Below are 20,957 nucleotides of genomic sequence, written 5' to 3'. Positions count from 1 at the left end.
TTTGACCCGTGGCCACAAAATGTGTCCATCTTTGCCTAGGTAGCTAGCTATGTCTCAGGCACACAGCAACTCTCTGATGCAGCGGCTGCTCGATTCTGATTGGCTTGAGCGGTGTGTGGGTTTTTTTTATTAAAAGATTGGCATTAGAAGAAAAAAAAGATTGGCATCCAGGGACACTTTCGATATGCAGTGATTAATAACATCTAGAAAACATATTTAATTTAATAATTTTGTTTTTATTGTCACATTGTCCCCCCTTTTCCCTTACAGTTTCCGCAACCCCCCTGGAGCCCCCTGGCGACCCCCACTTTGAAAAGCAGTGGTCTAAGTGAATGTTTGTGCCACATGTAATGAAATTCCCTTCGGGCATTCCTGATATATTCTGTTCAATATAATGCAAGGTCATGTGAACTTGACCTTTTGGCCTTTGACCACCAAAATCTAATCAGGTTGAGTCCAAGTGAATATTTGTACCAGATTTGAAGAAATTCCCTCAAGGCGAGAATGAGACAGACGGATGGACGGACAACCCCGAAAACATAAAGTCTCCGGCCACTGGCTGCTGCTGGTGCAGAGGCATTCAAAAACAGAAGAGCACAGAAACAAATGAATTCATGACTTCCATACAAACTCACACTCACAAACTCACACTGGTAATTTGTAAGTTCAGGAAGTAATGGTGGGTGTTGTTTGTGCCTCTGGTAACAGAGTAAAATCTTAACTATATGAGATGCTCATGCTTATGGAAACTGTTGTTGAGAACATTAATGGCTTTGTTAAGTGTGCATCTGGCAGAGGAACAGTGGCATTGGAAATCCCATTAATCAGAGTGCTGGTTACAGTGCTGGAATTTGCAAGTTACCCTGTGCAGCCCTTTAAATGCTGTCTACACCCAGAAGCCCAATTACATTTCTCATGAATAATTCATACATTCAGCCCCGCTATTATACCAGCCACACTGACTGTGTGTCTGTGTGTGTTAAGGTCACTGTTGTTTTCAAAGACAAGTAAGTAAACCCCCAAATTACCACAAATAAGCAGCACAAGCAAGGGAAGGTGCTTAAACATTTAGTTGTGTGACGCCAGAGCTTTTTTTAGAATGATCTTTTGTTGAGAAACCTTTCCTTCTCATTTGCCTTTATCCAAGAAATTAGCAAACCTTTTAAAAATAGCAAACCTAAGCATCCTCTTCTAAAAATGAAATAAAAGCAGATGCGGCGTGAAGCTGAATTAAGAATCATAATTTTTTTTATGCACCGCAATATAATGATTATCAGCATGTTAAAAAACTGCTGATTCTAAGTAACAAACCCATAATAGAGGCTGGTAATTATTGGGACAGCTTTACAAAAGACTTTAAGGGTGATTAATTGATGTCACTCATTGGGCCTCCAGGGAGGAGGCATGAAGGTTCACCAGTAGACAAGCTGTTACCTGCATATTTACAAATCCCCTGATAACTGTAAGAGCTGCACTCAGACCCATTTGAAGCCAGTGATTACATGTAGAATAATGCTGAGGCTCCAATTAAAAACTTTTCATGCCGTCTCTGTGAGGCGTTTATTTCTGTTAATCACTGGAAAATAAAGAAAGAGAAGCAAGAAGAGTGTTTTTTTTTTGTTTTTTTTACAGAAAGTGCAGTGTCAGTTGGCGCGTCGAGAAAAGACATATTCATCCCAGCACGTAATGAGAATCCCAGACCTATTCATAGAAAAATAAGTAAAAAAAATTGGCACTTTCAAAGTTTTGCACATACAGTGTGGATCAAAAACAAATTCATGCACATAATCAAACGGCTTTTTCTGAAACCACTGGTCTTTTTTATTCATCGAAAAAAAATATACACCAGGGAAAATAGGCTTAATTTCTTCCATCTTCCTCATCATATTCCTCTGTTGCCGTATTTATTTATTTCCACTCAGAAAAGATACAGTCCTCTCACCGCCTTCAGTCCAGTGGAAAAAAAATGCATACTGAAATATAAATTTCCATATTTACAGATATCAGCAGGATTAGAGTGAGAAACAATTGAGGGGTGGGGAGTTAGTTCTAATCATGAACTTGTCACTCATCAGTGTTACCAAGGACTCCTCTTCAGTGTCACTCTCAATGTCCTTGTACCTACTTTCCACTTCTGTCTTGGTTACAGCTCAGAAGAATTTCTTGCAGCCCTTATCCACTGCAGCAACTTTAATAAAATGTCATGTGTAGCCATTATCATGAGCTCTGCTTCCTGTTCTCTGCCTGATTAGAGGCCGATGTGGGACAAAACAACATGAAACTGACTTCAAATGACTGTGGTTGGTTGGGCAGGTTTACTGTCAAGAGTGATGACAACAGAAACAACCATTATGGCAACTGTATCGACCCGGGAATAGAATTGTCCAGATCTGAAATTGATGCAAGAAAGCAAAGTGAAAACTGAACAAAATTTTGTACACTTAATTTTCTTTAAAAAAAATAAATGTGTGTAAAATACAAAGAAATGCTAGTAGCAAAGCTTCACTGCTGCCAGAAATATTTGGTCTGTAGTTTTGAATTAAAGTTGGAGACTGTCAATAGAATGTTTCGGAAAAGACAATTACAAAGTACAACAGTCTTGTCTAAACAACTCCTGCAATCAGATTAAACACATTGTTGACACATTGACAAACATGTTACCAAGAGATGAGACACAGTCTGTCACACTTGATCATGAGGTCAATTAAAAATGACCTATGTTTTTTGTTATCATTAAAATCAGTAACAGGTGGTAATTGAGAGCAAACCCAATGGGCTCATCAGGTTCTACTGACACCTTGTCAAGTATTTATAGCAAAGCTGTGATAATTGTTGTTATGTTGCCTGGTGATAATCAGCCAGTGGATGAATTGAAGGATCAAAACCAGTTAAAAACAGAAAGGTTTTAGAACGTGGGTAATTCAGAGATTGATGCCTTCAAAGTCCTCTTGACATATTGTGCTTTGTCAATATTTATTTCCTGTGTGTTATATATAGGTTTTTGTGCATGTAAAAGGTCGGCAGAGACAATATGAGTAAAGTGATGTGTTTTATGAACATGAGAACATAATACAACCCAAATTTGAATTATGAACCTGAATATAAGCATAACATGTCTCCTTAAAATTGGGGAAAACAATTAACATTTAGCATTTATGATAGCTTCGGATGAGTTAAGTTTGTGCAGTGGCTAGAGTTGGTTCTAGGTTTTGACTCAGATCATGATCATGAAACTGAAATGTGGATTAGCTAATTGGCATTACCCAGGAAGCTGATGCTTCAGGGTCCTATTCACACTATGTGCAGGTAAACATATTGGAGGAACTGAAATTCTAATTAAGTTTGACTTTAAAGAATTAGTTAATAATAATAATAATAATAATATAATAATAATAAAATTATTAGGGGTAGGGCCTGTAACTTACTTTGAGTGCACCTGTCAGTAAGACCATCAGCTTTCTCTTTGTTTATAGACATCACATATATCCCAGCCAGCCTCATGATTGTTTTAATAATTTGCAAAACAAATCAATAAAACTTAATTTTCCCAATAAATCAACCACGTGCAGACTCACACCCTGGGTCATCGTGCTCCAAACCAGTTTGCTGTGGCCAGTCGAGATGTGCAAGGTTTCTAAATGACTGGAGTGTCAGCCACAGCTAAGATAAAGAGCAGGATCCTTTGGGTTTAGGACTAGCTGTACTTTTCACACTCACTCACCTAACAAGCAGAGCAGAGGGAGAAAAGTGTATGCAAATTGACTTTTCATTTTAAAACACTTGTCTTCTGTCGTTTAGCATTCTGTCCCTCATCGCAGCACTCAAGCAAGAGTATTATCCCAGTTTCCCCTCAGCCAGTGTGTGCTCTTCTCTGCTGTTGGATCGAAATGGCTTATCCACAGATTAAACACAATACCACAGTTCCTGATGGCCAGCCTTTTGCAGCAGTCATTTTGCGTCCTCGCACTTTAAATGGCACAAGTAAAAGTAATTTACTCCAAACAATCTGGCCAAAAGTTAAAAAAAGAACTTTTGGATGATTTCTTCAGGATTCTGGGTTAGCTTGGCCTGCAGCCAGCTATTCTCCCGCTACTTGTTCCAGCGTTTCCCTCTCTGGGTTCCAGTCCTCAAAGTCGGCATAGTTTAGTTCGGGCACTCCCGCTGTCAGGCCCAAAGAGCTGACTGACCCGGCCAAGGAGCCAAGGCCTTCATAGGCGTATGTCTGAAGTGAATCATACGGTGGGCCCCGCGTGTTAGAGTCCGCTTCAGCCACCTTTTGCTGGAGGATCTGCTGAATTATGTCGTGACCATCCAGTAGAAGCGAAGGTGCTGATTGGCTGAGCTCTCGAGGAATGCAGTCAATGATAAACCAGGCATGTTCGGACTCTGGGCTGTAGTTCCCATAATCTACCTGCTGAGCTCTCCTCCTCCTCACCACCACAGACCCCTCCTCGTCATCCTCGACCTCGTCGTCCTCTCTGCATAGGCTTGGTCTTTGGCCGAGGTAGGCGTGGAACTTCCTGTGGGACTCAGAGACTTTGGGGTTTCGAAGGGCAGCAATGTCAAACGCCTCAGTGTCCTCCTCCCCGCCTCCTTCGTCGTCGTAGGTCACCACGTTTTCTCTGATGTCCTCTTCAGACAGAATCAAGGGTTCTTTGCTCGCCTTTTTATTTCGTAGCTGTGTGAACAGTATCACTATGGCTGGGGAAAAGGAAAAGGAAAAGGGAAAGGGAAAAAGAAAGGATAAAAGGAAAAAGTTGACATATAGAGAATATTAGAGAAAACCAGGGACATTCAATAACAGTATAATACAAATTAATGCAAAAATATTAGAGGATTAAGACGCACTTCATAATACTTGTGAATGAACCAAGAGCTTCATTCGTTTTAAGGAGATTATTTAAGAGAATGTATCATAGTCTACCAAGTGTTCAGTCTAGGCCAGGCTGTGTAGAGAGCGAGAATAAGCTTTCATGTTTAGTGACAAAAATGTAGAAGAGAACAAGAACAGCTCCACTTTTAACATGAAAAGATTGATGACTACAAAATAGAACAATGAAGGTGGCTAGAAGGTAAAATGAAGTATTTTAACAAAAGCACTGAGTCAGATTTTTTGCTCTGTTTAGTAAAATATTAAATAATAATACCTCTTTGGGTCTTAAACAAAAATTACATGAAGCCACGTAAGAGGTTTATTCGATCTCTCTTCAGCCGTCATTTCAGCACCGTGAATATTCTACCACCTTCACCTCTGCACCATCTCAATTTCTCAGCTGAATTCCAAAGTCTGGGGGCCACATCCTTCTCAGGTCGGAGGTCGAACTGAAATGAGACGGCCTGTTCTATGGAGGATTCCCTCTATGTGTCCCCAGCTGCCCTCTCAAACGCCAGAAGAAATGTAAAGTACTTCAAGCTCATGGATACAGCATCAACATCCCTGGATCGCAGATTTAGTCCTTCTGCAGTCAAACCCATGTGTTGAGGCTTTTGTTTTCCGGAATGAAGTCTGGTTGACCCTCCATCATGCTATGTGCACGGATGTAGCGAAACAATGAGGAGTCTGCCTTGTGCCTTTTCAGGATGTAGTGGATTTTCTTAAAGACAACCAGGGAGAGCACTTGAGAACCGTGTTGCCAGAGATCACCCAACAAACGAAACCCTCACTGTCCCTGTAACATCCTGGTCATTTTCATTTTTTTTAAATAAAAAGGGAACCTGGATCCGATGGCAGATGAATTCATTAAGTGCACGGCTGAGTAACACTTTCCTGCTGAATGAAAAATTCTGTTTACTATTTAGCAGCTGTGTGTTGATGGTTAAATGGTAAATGATCTTTATTTATATAGAGCTTTTCTAGTCTTGAGAACCACTCAAAGTACTTGACAGTTCCATTCACCCATTCGTAAAGTGTATCTATGCACTTTTTTCTATGAGGGGCCATTCAGGGTTCAGCATCTTGCATGTAAATGGGGAAGACTGGGATTAAACCACTGACCTTCTGGTTGGAGGACTAACGCTCTACCGCTCAACCAAGGTTAATTGACAATTTGACTGTCTACTTGTATGCTTTCGTTGCGTGTGTAACAACATAACTTGTTTGGCTTGTAGAATATAGCTAACTGTTATGTTGTTATTGTTGTTTGGCCTGTGGCCCACACTATTGTACTGTGTTGTTTTTAAGTGTATTATAAGAACGGAGAGCCACAGTGGTGTCAGATTGGTTTCCATCACTTGACCTATGATTTATGTTCATGTGAGCCTTTTTACTTGGCGGCATTGGTTATTTCCGTGTATTTCATGGTGTGTATCATTAGTTAAAGTCTAAACTTCGATAACATCTGTTTTATTAAAGGTTTGGTAGTGATCAAATAATGAGTGGAGCTGTCCATTGTGCTGAAAGTTATATTATGATTTAGTGACTTCCAACACCTTCAGTTTCGATCTGTGGCGACTGTGGTGTCGTATTTGTGGTGCGCAGGTGGCCCATGATATATCTTCATGTGAATCTATTTTGGCAGCATTGATTGTTACTTTGGGGGAGGCTGTGGCTCAGGGGTTAGAGTGGTCGTCCTCCAGTCTTGACTTGTCCGCATGCTGAAGTGTCCTTGGATACTGAACCCCAAATTGCCCCTTCTCATAGAGAAAGTGCTGCACATACAGTCGATGCACTGAATGAATGTGTGTGTGTGAATGGGTGAATGTAAAACTGTACTGTGAAGCACATTGAGTGGTCATCAAGACTAGAAAAGCGCTATATAAATACAGATTACTCATTCATTTCATTTACTTTAGTTAAACCTTGTTTAAACCCCGTAAACATTTTGTGTGTGTGTTCGTCGGCCCCCCTGTAATGTACTATTGTGCTGAAATGCGTAAGTTTGATAACTTTTTCAAAGACGAATAGCATCGAATTTTGTAGGCTATGGTTTTTGCAGAAGGGTTAAATCCTTGGGGCATTCAACTGTTTTGAGCATCCACCGGCAGAAACATATATCGGCGCCTATGGTTGCATTCTTCTTTAAGCTACTTCACTTGCTGCAGCTTGGCTCTTTATCAGAAGCTCGCAACCCTGGGATATAGGTTGGCTGGAGAAGCATCCGCCCATAGGATCACTGATGATTCAGCAATGGAAGGAGGCATTTCTTTGCCGCATATGAAGGAGCCTCCTATCACACCCTCAGATCAGAAGCCTCTCATGAGAAGCCCCGATCTCATGCTCCGTTTCTTATTACTATCACCAGTGTCTGGGGTTGTTTCCTTACTATTCCAAGCAACTAATTCATAGTTCTACTTTCCACAGTGTTCTACTTCCTGTTGAGCTGTAAGGGCCAAGTAAGCATGGTACCTGAGGTAATATGTTTTTAAGCATGAAATGGAGAGTGGGAAATACAGTTTCCACCAGTACTTTTGGAAGTGTTTCATTGTATACATTGTGTATAACAAAAAAATATAATTTTTCAAAAAGTCACTTCACTGTCAAGTGGTTGTATATGTTGGAAGATGAAGGAAACCCTCCAGACAGGGACTATAATTGAATAATAATAATATAATTGAAGCCTTAACTATAAACATTTAACTTATGACTTTAAAAGAAAAGTGGTGAGAATTTCAAAATCTTCTCAAAGAGAGGAGGAGGGTAGCACATCATATCTGTGGCACATTCCAAGATAAGTGGGGAATGAATGATGAGAATATCACACCAGTTTAAGACTTGAAAAGATGCAGGTAAAGCAGAACCAAACAACTGAATCATCCAAGAGGGGTTCCCTTTGGTAGATGGACTGAACATCTGACAAATCCTCAACTAACAAGGAGCCTGCACTTTCCAAGAACCATTCAACAAATCCAGATCTCTCACACCCTCAAGACAGGAACCCCACTGAGATGCGTGAAGTCATCCTCATCATCACACATGAAACCTATAAGGGACATCAGTGAAAGAGCGAGGACCCTGGACCAGAAACTGGATCAACATTACAAACAGACAACATGAATCTATGACCACCAGACCCAAACCACTCACAGCAGCCATTGATCAGGGGTCGAGCCATCAAATGGAAATCAGTGTTTTTTTGGAGAAAGGCCATTTATATCCAATGCAGTGGACTACAGAGACAGCAGGTACAAACTGCTGCCCCAAAACCTGTCCATCTGTTACATCACGGCTGAAGTTACATACATACACAGATCACACTATGAACCAACTCCTTGACCACAGATCAAAACACAATTGTGTTCATGCAGCTGAAAGACTTTTTTGTTACATACCTAATGAGGTGTTTAGTTTATATAGAAATGAAAGCTTCACTCTGTAGCTGGTTTATTGATCCTATCAGTTATCATTTTTCCAGAACTTTTCTTTATAGTCAGTTATTGGACAAATTGTATTTACCCTCAGAACAGTGCTGCAAAGCTGGATACAAATAGATGGAACCACCAATACTTCCAGTTGTGCTAATGGACTAATGTTGTACTATTGGAACTGGAATCCATTGGCCATGTTGTGGGTGAGGCATGTGGTACATGACATATGCAACCACTAACTTACCTAATAATATGACGATACACAGCAGTATGGCAACAAAGGCCCCGGTGCTGAGACCAGCTGAGGACAGGAAGGCCTGGGCCTGACAGATGTTGTGGCTGTTGCGACCCCTGGTGTTCCCCTGACAAACACACACCCTGAGGGAGAGTGTAGTGGTGCTGCTTAGAGGAGGCTCGCCGCCATCGGCCACCACCACCAACAGGCTGAAGAACTCCGGGTCTCTGTCCTGGCTGAAACCTTCACGCCGACGAGACACTATACTGGCAGTGTTGTCTGTAGCAGGCAGGCGGGCAAGGAAAGAAGGTGTATGAAAGATGATGGTGAGATGGATGAAGGAAGAAAGATAAGAGAATGATAGAAGAGAGGTTGAATGATGTGAGAGAGAAGGGAGAAAGGTGGATTAAAAAAGAAACGGTACTTTAGGCAAGTACATTAGTTGAATCAGAAAGCTCAGTAAAAATAGAAACCATAATCACGGACCACTCCACATGATTTTGTAGAGCACAGTAGGAGCAGGGCACATAATTGACTTTAATGACTAAAATGGGGTATTTCAGACATACAATTGAAGAAATGCAGCATACATCAAAATTCCTAAGTACAAAGGTGCTTATTATCAGTAACCATTTCAAATTATGAGCATTTAATACAATTGTAGTTATTTTTAGCCAAAGAAGATGAAAACGGTTAACTTAAAAATTTGACTAATAACAATATTAATAATTGATTATCTCTATCAAAGAATCAAGAGTAATTCGATACAATCTCTGACGACAGATGCAGTCGTCCTGGGAACAAATGATAATCTTTGGAGAGATGTTCTGCCATCAGGGGTGTTTCTTTAATGCTGCTCTTTGCTGGAGGGCTTTTGTTGCTCTATACTGGGAAATTCCTCTCCTTTAACATCTCTTGTCACTGGAGGTCCTCTTCTCATTTTGTATCAGGGTAAACAAACCTGTTGTTGCTAGGTTTGGCCAGGTTTACACCAGGCATGCTCAATTATTTTGGCTGCATCTGAACCTAGTGTCCTAAGTGAAGTTTAATCTTACAGTTTGGTGCAGTTTTGTCCTCCTGGTGTCAGAATCACCTGAATGTCTGTTTTACGATGCAAAGTTGAATAAATGATGAATTACGTGGGATGTGCCTATGCCTCCTAACCACGGCTTCATGTGTGTTTCGGCTCATGTTCAGTTGCGTACTGATGCTCGTGTACTTCAATCTCTTTGAAGTTGCTCGGGCAGTTCCTCAATATGTGGAGTCATGGTGCATTAGACGCAGCCCAGGCCAAAGATGAAGTAACTGGCGTTATTTAAAAGTGGCTTGCCACAAATCCAGAACTGTGACCTAGCCTGGAATGAGCCCTTTGTGATGCCGTATAAATATATATAGGGCTAGAACTCATTGAAATCACTCATGTTCTATGTATTCAGATGATGTAAACAGAGGATACACAGCTTGAACAATGGTAGAGATGCAATTTATTTCAACCAGCAAATTTGTCAGCGCTGAAAAGGAACTGTAGCAACAGAGAACGCTATAGAAACAAGGAGTGTGTCAGAGCATCTGACGGAAAACCAAGGAAGTGTCCAAGATTTATACAGTATCTGACCAGACACCATTCGTCCAATGCCATTTAAATATCTAATTATATTTTTTGTAAATGTTGATCCCCCTACATCCCATTTATCTAAACTTTGGAGTCAGGATTTATTGAGAATTTTGATCAATGAGTCATATACAACCGGACATGTAAAGTATATATATATCTATATATCTATATCTATGTCTGTTCATGTCATTCTAAATGTCTTCAGGCCTGTTCCACTTGACATTCAACGCAGTGATGCTGGTCATCATGACAATGAATAAATTGAGGTGGTTGAGAGCAGATACACACAACTGTTGAATATGTATTAAGAGTGTATCTTTACAAAGCATTGTACAGCCCAACTGCCCTGGGGAGCTCCCAGCTATGATCAAGCACGTCAGCTAGCAGACAGAGGCATGTGTATATATGTGTTTGCATTTGTGTGGGGAATTTGTAATGTATTCCGGCAGTGCCCGCTGGACTCTGCACATCTTTATATCTTCATTTACATAGTGTGTCCTGTTGACTTGCATGGCGCCTCTGGGTGAACACACACACACACACACACACACACACACACACACACACACACACACACGTAGGCATCTTAATTTATCAAAGGACTTGACTTTTGTCCTCAATTGGATAAGCTGTCCCCAATTCACTGGATTTTAGTCGGAAACAGAAGGATGGAAACACACGTTAAACTTTGATGACTTATGTTTATAACCCTACCCCAGCTGTTGTTTCTGCAGAACGCCGGTCACCTGTTTATTTGAAAGGTTCATTAATATTGAACGTATCCTATGTCTAAATCTCACAGAAATTCAACACTGCACTTCCTTAGGGCCTAACAAGCCTGAATCATAGCCAATAAAATGAACTGTTCTTGAGATATACGAGCCACACACAAACAGACATTTCTGGAAGATATATATTCATTAATGGGGGTACTTCAGTGTCATAACCAGGATTGTGTTTTTAAATAAAGTTTACATCAACATTTTAAAGGTAGTCCAGTTACACCGGTAAAGCTCCACGCTATAACAGTCGGCTATGTTATCAATACTTTTCAGAGCAGCAGTCCAAGGATTCTGTGCTAACTTGCAGTTATGTATTTACTCATTTGAACCGTGTTACTTATCAACAATGCACTTATTAAAACCTTAAAACTGCCTGTCATCGTGTTAGATTATCAAACAATTGCATTTGATGTCCCATACTGCAATATTCCGCAGTCACATGAAAATAACTGAATTATAGAAACTGTTGCTTGTATTTATATAGCACTGAAAAACAACTTTTTCAACAATCCTGCCTAAAACCAGTAGGTGTGATGTGGGTCTCTAGTTGTTTATTAATGAGGTAGATGAGACTTTTCATGAGGTGTCATAACTGGGGTCTTCAGGGCCCTGTACAACACTTGATGCTCTCACATGGCTTCTCTCTCTTGAATTCACACTTATTTTCAAACATTTTCTTTGTAATCATCCATATACTGTTCCAAAAAGATCTTTGTTCCTTTTACTATAAATCGCTCAGATAATAGTCCCCCCTGTGTCTCTGAAGTAAATGGTAGAAAAGCTCTGGTATAATTTAATCTGAAAAATGTTCTTCTAATGTAAAAGAAATGTTTTCAGAAAGGTAATTGCTGATCAGAGATGATGCCAAAGCTCCATATCTAATTTTGAACCTTTATTGTTGTGATAATTCGTCGACATATGATCAGAACATAGAACAAGATGCAAGCTGTATCCCTCTGTGTCGGCCATGCTGTTAGTGTACAATGCAACAAGGGGTGTGGGAGGTCGGAGAGGAGGACGCGCTGACACTCAGGAGAAGATTAAAGGACAAAAACTGAATTAGTAAACCACATATAATTGGCAGAAAGTGGAGCAGAGGTGCACTCTCTCAACAGCAGCATCGATCCTCTCCCGACTGAGAGGTGGTGGGAAGGGGAAGAGAAAGTGGTGATACACGAAGCACAAGTGTGATGACGGGAAACAACTGCAACAGCCCTGGAGAGAGGGGGAGGAGGAAATATGTTCAAATGACAGATGGAGGGAGAGTCAAGAGAGGGAGAAACTGAGGGAGGAGTAAGGGGGAGAGTAGTGTGTGTGTGTGTGTGTGAAAGAGAAGAATTAAAAAAATGAGTGAAAGGAGGGAAAGAGGAAAGGAGTGAGGCCATTTTAGGAAATGAGATTTGGAGCTAAAAAGCAGGAGAAAGTCGCTGGAGGTAAAATGAGGTTATAAAGCGACAGGATAATAGCAGTGCCCAGTAAACCCACAAAATGATCCATATGGCTTATTAACACGAGCCCTATAATTCGATTCAATTTGATTTATACTCCAGTCTCTGCACAAGAAAAACAGCAGGCGACAGACTGTAATATGTGTGTGTGTAATGGAGGTACAAGCAAAGCTGGTGTAAGCCCACATCACACCATAACAACTAGATAAGAGCTGCTTGTCTCCGTTTTTCATCCAGCGTCAGCTGTTGAGCTTGAAGTGCAGAACATTACAAACCTCATTCAACCGGGACCCTACAGCTTTCCTAAATACCATCAATTCTCAAGTAATGGCTGGCCGAGGATCCTGCCTGCTTCAAATAGCCCATAGCTGTAGATTTTATCAGCAGCCAGCTTGCAATTACCTCTGTTGAGACACATTTCTATAGATTTTTTTTATCCGCTCTGATGTCTGCCATTCGCGAGAGAAGAACATGTAAGTGAGAACAACTAGATCTTTAATTTGGCTTCATTAAGTTCCAGAGGTGACCGTGAAGAGGGCAGGGGGGGAAGGAGGGAAAGAATCGACTGGGACTCCATACATTATAGTTCGATAAATTAACAGCACACGTGTGCACACAGAGATAATGTGAAAAAAGAAGAATGGGACAAGGAGTCTGGTGTAACTCGTCTTTTGCTTGAACAGAGAATTAGCTTCTTGTCTTTTTACAGTTTTTAGATGTACTAAGCCACTCGTCATACAGTAACAATTATTGCCTTGTTTGCCCCTGGGTAAATGAAATGCCATATAGACCTAAGTTAGCACCTTTGTTCGGTAATGCACCTTACTCGCATGTGCTTTAAATAAAACAGCAGATTGTGGCTGTTCACATTTTGGAATTTTAAAATGATCAGTTCAATATTGCAGCGTGTGATCCACAAGGAATCTTAGGGGGGATTGAACTCCCCGTACCAACCAGATTTACCCCAGAGCCACATAAAACTGGTAAACAACCATTAGGATTTCTAATGGTGCAATGATGAGAAATGTTTTATTATTAATAAATCAAACTTCACTGTCCAATCATCAGTCGTATACATTTTGTGCGAGCCGCTCAGGCCTGGTCGGTGCATCTGATCTCCTGCAACGAGCAATTTGTGAAACGTCACTGATCTTGATTTGTGCAGAGGGCTTTTAATCACTTAGTTCACAAGCTCCTTCTTGTCAGAGGTTTCTGTTCTGCAACCTCTCTAATCCATCCAGTAGTTTTAGTGTATTCTTGCTTACAAACAAAATGTAATGTAAACCAAAATGAGGAGTGAAAACATAACCTCCCTGAGGGAAAAAATGCTGCTTGCTAAATGATTCAAAGTATTTTGAGTAAGTAAGTAAGTAAGTAAGTAAATAAAGTAGAGTTTAATCATAACAACTGTACTATTTGATCGCAGAACACCTCACAGAGGAACCATAACCTGTATCCTTCCAGCTAACGCTCTGATCTTCCCTGCAGCAGCAACTAACATGTTCAAATCAAAAGAGCCTCAAGGTGTGACAACTGTGGGATTGTTACTGTGTATGTTTTTCATCATGAATAAACTATCTTGATTATTTCCGTGAGTTCTAAATCCGCTTGTGGGACAACAGAAACAGCTAATAGGACATCGTGACCACATACTAATCTGAGGAATACATCAGCTCTGTAATATTATAGACAGTAAAATGGTAAAATGAGTCAAATGTTCACTGATGACGTACTAAAATAACTCATCTTGATATAGCCTACAATACACCATGTACTATGGCATTATTACACTTTTGTATGGTAGGTTTAGACTCTGGTTAAGGTAAAGGTAAGATCATTATCTGGTTTATACAGAAATACAGTGACTTGATGCACAACTTGACAAACCCCTTGAGTGCCGACCACAAAAGGTAAATGGAATTTGACTCAATCATTCATTTATACATTACATTCTTTTTACACATAATTCAGCAACTGATTACCTTTGCCATCATAATGTAAAACAGCATAACAGGCTATGAAGTTAAGATTTAAGAGTTGTTTCACAGTGGCTATCAAACTCTGCAACAACAAGAGGCACAGTTTCTGTCCTCCCCTCAGGTTGCTTTACTTTAAGGGATATATTTTATGGGTTGGTGATGCAAAAGCTTGAAACCATGATAAACCGAGATCACAGGGCTTTTTCTCATTTTCAGAAATTTTTTTTTTGTATGTACCATCACAGTACCGTGAGGAAACCCATGCATGCACAAGGAGAACTTGCAAACTCCTGACCACTATTGCTGTAAGGCAATAGTGCTGACCACTGCACCACCGTCCTCCTCACTGTCACATCTGTGACTGTTAAAACATCTGCCAAGAAATAAGGGCGAAGATTCTAATCATCAGTTGTCGATCACCCAGTCAACTAAGATTCGAGTCGAACCTTTTGGGGTAAAATCCTTCCCCTACATTGCAGCCCTGCCCACTTGGTGAAGAACAGACACACACAGGCAGCTGTGGATGTGAGTGTGAGTGAGAAGCAGGATACTGTCTATGAAATCTAGTGTCAGGGGAAAAAAAGGTTTCATTAACATAGTTAGCTTGCATTAGCTCAGAGCGTTAACTTGGCTTGTTTACTCTATTATTGTCTAATATTTTATATGTCTCACCAAACCCTCTTTGAAAATCTGGGAATTCTACATAGCGTTGATTGAATATCGATATAGAAATAGGAAAAAATATTTGCCATCCTCATCCACTGACAAAATTCTTAGTTTGGTATAGACCTAAGTATATAACTATACACAGCTTAATGGTTTGTATTTATATAGAACTTTTCTAATCTTGATGACCGCTCAAAGCACTTTACAGTCAAGTTTTGCCATTCACCCATTCACACACACATTCATACAGTGCATCTGTTAGCAGCACTTTCTATGAGGGGCAATTCGGGGGTTCAGCATCTTGCCCAGAGACACTTCGGCATGCAGATGGCGAAGACTGGGATCAAACTGCCGACCTTCTGGACGACCGCTCTACCCCTCAGCCACAGCCCAGCTGTGACCTGTGGGTGTCGCTGCACATTGGTACCAGACATATGTTTTTCCAAGTTGTGTCTTTTCAACAGTCTGTAGAGACACAGCAGCTGGACTGCTGTGTTGATTCACACAATGATTCAGGGTGTGTTCTACAAACAGTCTCTTAATTTGGAGACTTTTCCTTTTTTTCCCACTTAAGTTTAATTCTCACCGGTTTGCTGTTGGGCTCTTTCTGCTGCCCACATTAATGACATGCTACTCTGGCTGTACATATATAGTTTTTACACAGAGAAACCAAGAGAGCAAGTACCAGTGACAGTTCCAGTGATGGAAGAAACTAAGATTACTGAAGCTCTGAATTTTTATGTTTCGTTTGGATTGAAAAAAGGCTTGTGTGGATCTGCCGATTTTTTGGGCAACCTCTCTTATTCAAAGAAAAAACTCCCCTACAGTGCCAACAGGCTCAACTGAGGTGTAATAAAAGCAGAAGCACAAGATTTAAGGTGTCTGCTGTTTCTCAATTCCTCCTTTGAAGGACATGGTCTACGTCAGAGAACAAAAAGTCTGAACCAAAATAACAGTTTGGTCCAGTTTAACCTTGGCCACTGTTTGAGTCTGCTATATCCTCTTTTCAAAGTGATCAGGATACACGGAATCGAAGGACAGCTTCGGCCTAGAAGGACCCAGCTGTTGGATCCTCTTATAACTGGGAGTTGAAGGACGGATTCTTCTGCAGTATATTGAAGAAACCTGCGTTATTGGACAACCTTGTCACACCACAGTGATGCAATCGTCTTCAAATGAACAGTCGAAGGATGTGGCCCCCTGACATGTTTAACTTAACCATGGACATTTTATATTATGTTGGTGTCAGTATCCTCATTGGCAAGTAATCAGCCGCCATGTTGCCTTGGCAGTTCCTTAGGATAACAGACTCACATCTAAATTAATACAGAAAGCCACAAATATACTCGGAATATTCATACGAACGATATGTATAAATCGTAAAAAGTAAAATCTGATTTTAAAAACCACTTAACATTTGGTGGCTTTCTCTTAAACTTAAATATATGAAAGGTTATGAATCACATTGCATAAGAAAATTGGCTCTTTTGGAGGGGGTATACACGTCATTTCTTTCAGTGGTTTTTCTCCCTTATTACATATCTGTCAGTACTGGAATTTTGCAGGAGGCCCACACTAAATGATCTTTTAATACTTGCTGGCTTCCTCCCACAGCAGACAAATGATTACCTGCAAGGTAGCCATCGTGACGGTAGTGTGTATTCTATGAGCACAAGTAAACAACAACAACAACAAATTGCCCACAGTGGTGGCCTCACAGAGTGCTGTCCAACTTCCCTGTCCGAAACTTGTCACCGCGTCTCATTACTGAGATTGTTGTCAACTCTCCCCATTTCTGTGTCTGTTTCAAGTCAAATGCAGAAAGCAACTGCAACAACAACAAACGCAGGCGACTTCCAAAAAGACTGGAGAGAAAAAAAGATGAGGAAGAGAAAGTGAGACATGGATAAAGGGATACAGGGACACTGGGTCAGGGTAAAGACCAAAAGACAGAAGACCAAAGGCCAAAGAACATCATACAACCTGATACACATCCCTGTAAACTAAAGGCCGACCTCTTTATTCAAGACAGATAGAGTGCAAAGCTAAATGGGGAGAGGAAATAAACAGACAACTTCACTTGCTTGGTAACCAAGGCAACGGTGCAGCAGGTTTTCTCCTGGACATTAAAGCAGATCTCAGTAGGCGGGGGGGGGGGTTGCCTGGTACCTGTTCCACCAAAAGCAAAGAGACGAGACTCGGTGGTAATGATGCCAGGAGACTGTGTTTGTACAGGTGGAAGCCACACACAGCCCACACTGCAGGTTTTCTTTTTTGGCAGCAGCAACACTGAGCCATGCTTCATTATGCGGCAATCTCATGCTCCATATGTAAATTACCTGGAGCTGGTGTACTACACAGCATATGCTGTACAGCCACGTGGGAAACACCAGAGCTGCAATAACTATAGTTGCTTTCAGACATGCACTAAACTCTGGATAATCTCTTGACGTTCTGGGGGCTAAATGTGAGAAAGCCAATGTACAAGTGAGCAGAGGCGGAGCTAGGGGTGGCCTCTGCGGCTGCTGCCCCTAATGTCTTCTCAACAGCCCAGAATCTATTTTTACAGTGTCATAAAGTGGGACTGGTGCTGACAGTGTGTCCAGAGGGAAGAACACTCACTCCAATGTGTTCCTCTGAATGACGAGGATTATCCAGCTGAGCTAGCTGCTCAGCTGGGTTGATGATTCGCACGAATTGTACGTTTTAGTTAATTTCAGTAATTCATAGAGCAGAACTAGTCAGGATGTCGTGATGTGATATGAATGTACTGTCAGAAATGTTAATGTTAGTGCGAACGCAGCCTAGAAACCAAACTAAGCCTGAAGCAGCAACCATCGCTCAATAGAGCACAAAAGGTGATTTGTGTTCAGTTAACTAAATAAGAAATTTAACTAAATTTCAAGTTCAAAGGAATTCGAACTGATACCGATTGTGTGGTCTGGAGATGTAGAGTGCGACCGCCAATCTCCATTAAGGACAAATGAATCCAAGGTTATATGTAACAAATTAAGGTCCTGTGTCCAAAATATGTGCTCTATTTAACACTAAGTTGTGTGCTTTTTAAAAATAAGTTCCAACTTTGTGTTATTTCTCTCTGACTGGACTGGCGTCTTGTGTGTGCAGAACCAAATGTGTGTATGTCGTTATGCAGTACTACTCCTTACAGTGAATCTTATTTATAATACTTGTGATTAAGAGTGAAACTTCAACCGTGATAGTGAGCAAAGATTAAAGATAAAATCTCAAATTGAATGTCATGTTTGCAGTAGTTATACAATTCAGTAAAATTTTATTCTGTGCAAATGAACTATCCCCCAAAAATTGGCTTTAGGTCTCAGTGCTCTGGGCTTAGCCACGGAACTTGTCATCTCCTAGATCCGCCCCTGCACGTGAGAGGTTTCTCCCGCCAAGTAAAATCTCTGGAGAATGGAAAATGAAAGGAAAGGCAAACTCCGGAGAAAGTCCAGACCCAATTGTGCGGACATTGTCCATAGTTCAGAGTAAACCGGGTTTAGGGTAGAGCACTCCACCAGATTGGATTTAGGCTCCTGCAACATTGTCAGACACATATTAAGGACACAAGTCGATGCAGCAGAATGACAGAGATCATACATTTTATTCAAAGTAATCTTTGTCACAACATTACTTACAATTACCCAGAATGCATCATTTAGCAGATTGATCTCTAATTGGTGTGTTAAACCATTAATAGCATAACACCGATCTGCAGTCAGGAAATGCTATCTGACTGTGTGGTCTGTCATTAGAGTGATGAAGATCAATCAAGGTAATTTTGTCCATGACAACACTGTCCTGAGACTCAATCAATCATCAATCAAATTTTATTTGTATAGCCCATATTCACAAATCACAGTTTGTCTCATAGGGCTTTAACAGGGTGTGACATCCTCTGCCCTTAACCCTCAACAAGAGTAAGGAAAAACTACTTAAAAACCCTTTTAACAGGGTAAAAAGAACGTAGAAACCTCAGAGAGAGCCACATGTGAGGGATCCCTCTCCCAGGACGGACAGAAGTGCAACAGATGTCAAGTGTAAAGGAGAACATCAGAAAGATAAAGGTTTTAGCAGCATTGATAAGGGTAAACATTTTGAAGCATAACTGAAGGTCAGACCTTTGTAGGTGTTCTATGGGTCACATGAGGGCAGAAGAGGAAACTCCAAAACACAACCTGTTTTCACCAGAGAAAGTTGCTCTGGCAAACTTCTTAATGTGTCCTATTAACATATCCAACAAACACACAACAGTGCATTAATTTGCATTCAAATCATGTGTCAACCTGATGAATCTATTGTGTGCTTAAGAAAATATTAAGATTCACATTGGTTTATTTTGCAGTCTTGTGTCAAATCCATTGAAATGCATTTCCAGCCTAACCTAAACACGGTCTCACAGCTGACAATCGGTATCAGAGCAAAAACAAAGCCTCAGTGGCCTCCATAGTTCTTATTAGAATATAGAGGTGGCTGCTTTGCCAAAACAGTGGAGAAGGGGTTTGGTAAGTGAGGGGAATAAGAACCCGACAATGGGCTGCATGGCAGAATGGCCAGATGGACGCCTCTCCTCCGTGACAGTTTGCAAACAAGCTGAAGGACTGCGAGACAGTGAGAGTCTCTGTATGATGAAACCAAGAGTAAACCGTTCGGCCTTAATCCTATGCATCGTATCCAGAGGGAAATGATGCTTAGAACTGGTTGATCTTCTGTAAGTTCTCCACACAGGTTCTCTGGAGTTCTGTTTTAGCTTTGACATCATAGGTATCGAGTGAAAAATTGTTCCTCTATGTTCACCAGCTAGTTGCTAGCTTTGTGTGTCAGGCATACAATTCAAATTCCCTCCCCCCCTAGCCCCACACACAGACATTGTAAACACACACACATAAGACATACCAATTGCCATGCTAAAGCTAAGTTATCTAGGTTGTCTTACTATGAGCGACAACTCCAGTAGCAGCACACACACAACCTTTTACGACAAAAGTAGAGGCTTCTCCCCTCCGGAGTTTCCCGACCGCCAAGACCACGGTCACAGCAAACTGTTTGAACCACCAGCACAGGCGGCTGTCTTAGTCAATGGTTTAAATGGTGTGAGCGTGTAAGAGAGACAATCAAGGGGCAGGAGAGGAGGGGCAATGTCTCTAAATCGTAGACAATGTGGTGGTTTATGAGTTTTAGCATAGAATCGAAAAAATAACACAGCTTTCCAGATTCCCACCCACAAGTGGTCACCAGTGGCAGGGGGGATACCAGCCTTTGCCCTGGCCCTGCAAAGTCCAAGATAGTTTCAAACACTAAGTGGCATTATGAAGTGTTTTGAACCCATAAATCTAGTTTTTTATTAACAAATGTGATGATAAAAGTGATATCAAAACCAGTATTATTGTGTTTTGGCAAAGCACAGTCATCTAATTTAGTTAACAGATCAAAAGTTACATTTTAGAGTGCAGTTACACTTTTCTGATAAGTCACAAGATGTTGAGACTGAATGTGAAACTAATATGTTCAGAGTCATTATATTCAATGTGCGTTCCATCAACTGTTTCCTATAAAATCCAATCTCATTAACTGAAGCAGCATCAAATTTGTCATGCTTCTGTCCAGACAGAATCATTCCAGAGAGATCATGTTCTTGGTTTTATACAGAAAAGTTTTCAGCTACTTGAAGACATATAGTGTAGACTTCATTAACCTTTAACTGAAAGTGCAATCTTTCTCCATCCATTACATTCACATTCACACACGCACACACACACACCCACACACACACACACACACACACACACACACGCACACACACACACACACATTCATACAGTGCATCAATGTGCAGCACTTTATCTATGAGAAGGGCAATTTGGGGTTCAAGGACACTTCGGCATGCAACTATATGCACTATGTTTGTGTTTA

At 40.9% G+C, this 20,957-nt stretch overlaps 1 protein-coding gene across 1 annotated transcript in view; it reads right to left on the bottom strand.

Annotated features, from left to right (window-relative positions):
* Positions 1-1,797: 1,797 nt before the first annotated feature.
* Positions 1,798-20,957, bottom strand: part of LOC118117164 (cadherin-18) — a 147,978-nt gene continuing 128,818 nt past the window's right edge. Inside the window, exons 11-12 of the mRNA XM_035169184.2 lie at positions 8,549-8,818; positions 1,798-4,701 (exon numbers count right to left, since the gene is read on the bottom strand). Coding sequence (XP_035025075.2) covers positions 4,079-4,701; positions 8,549-8,818 — 893 coding nt within the window. The 3' untranslated portion in view covers positions 1,798-4,078. The remainder of the gene's footprint in view (positions 4,702-8,548; positions 8,819-20,957) is intronic.

This window comes from Hippoglossus stenolepis, chromosome 11 (genome assembly GCF_022539355.2).
Source record: "Hippoglossus stenolepis isolate QCI-W04-F060 chromosome 11, HSTE1.2, whole genome shotgun sequence".
Classification (NCBI taxonomy): domain Eukaryota; kingdom Metazoa; phylum Chordata; class Actinopteri; order Pleuronectiformes; family Pleuronectidae; genus Hippoglossus; species Hippoglossus stenolepis.
The sequence above is the reverse complement of the archived record's forward strand: the minus strand, read 5'-3'. Positions and strand labels throughout refer to the sequence as shown.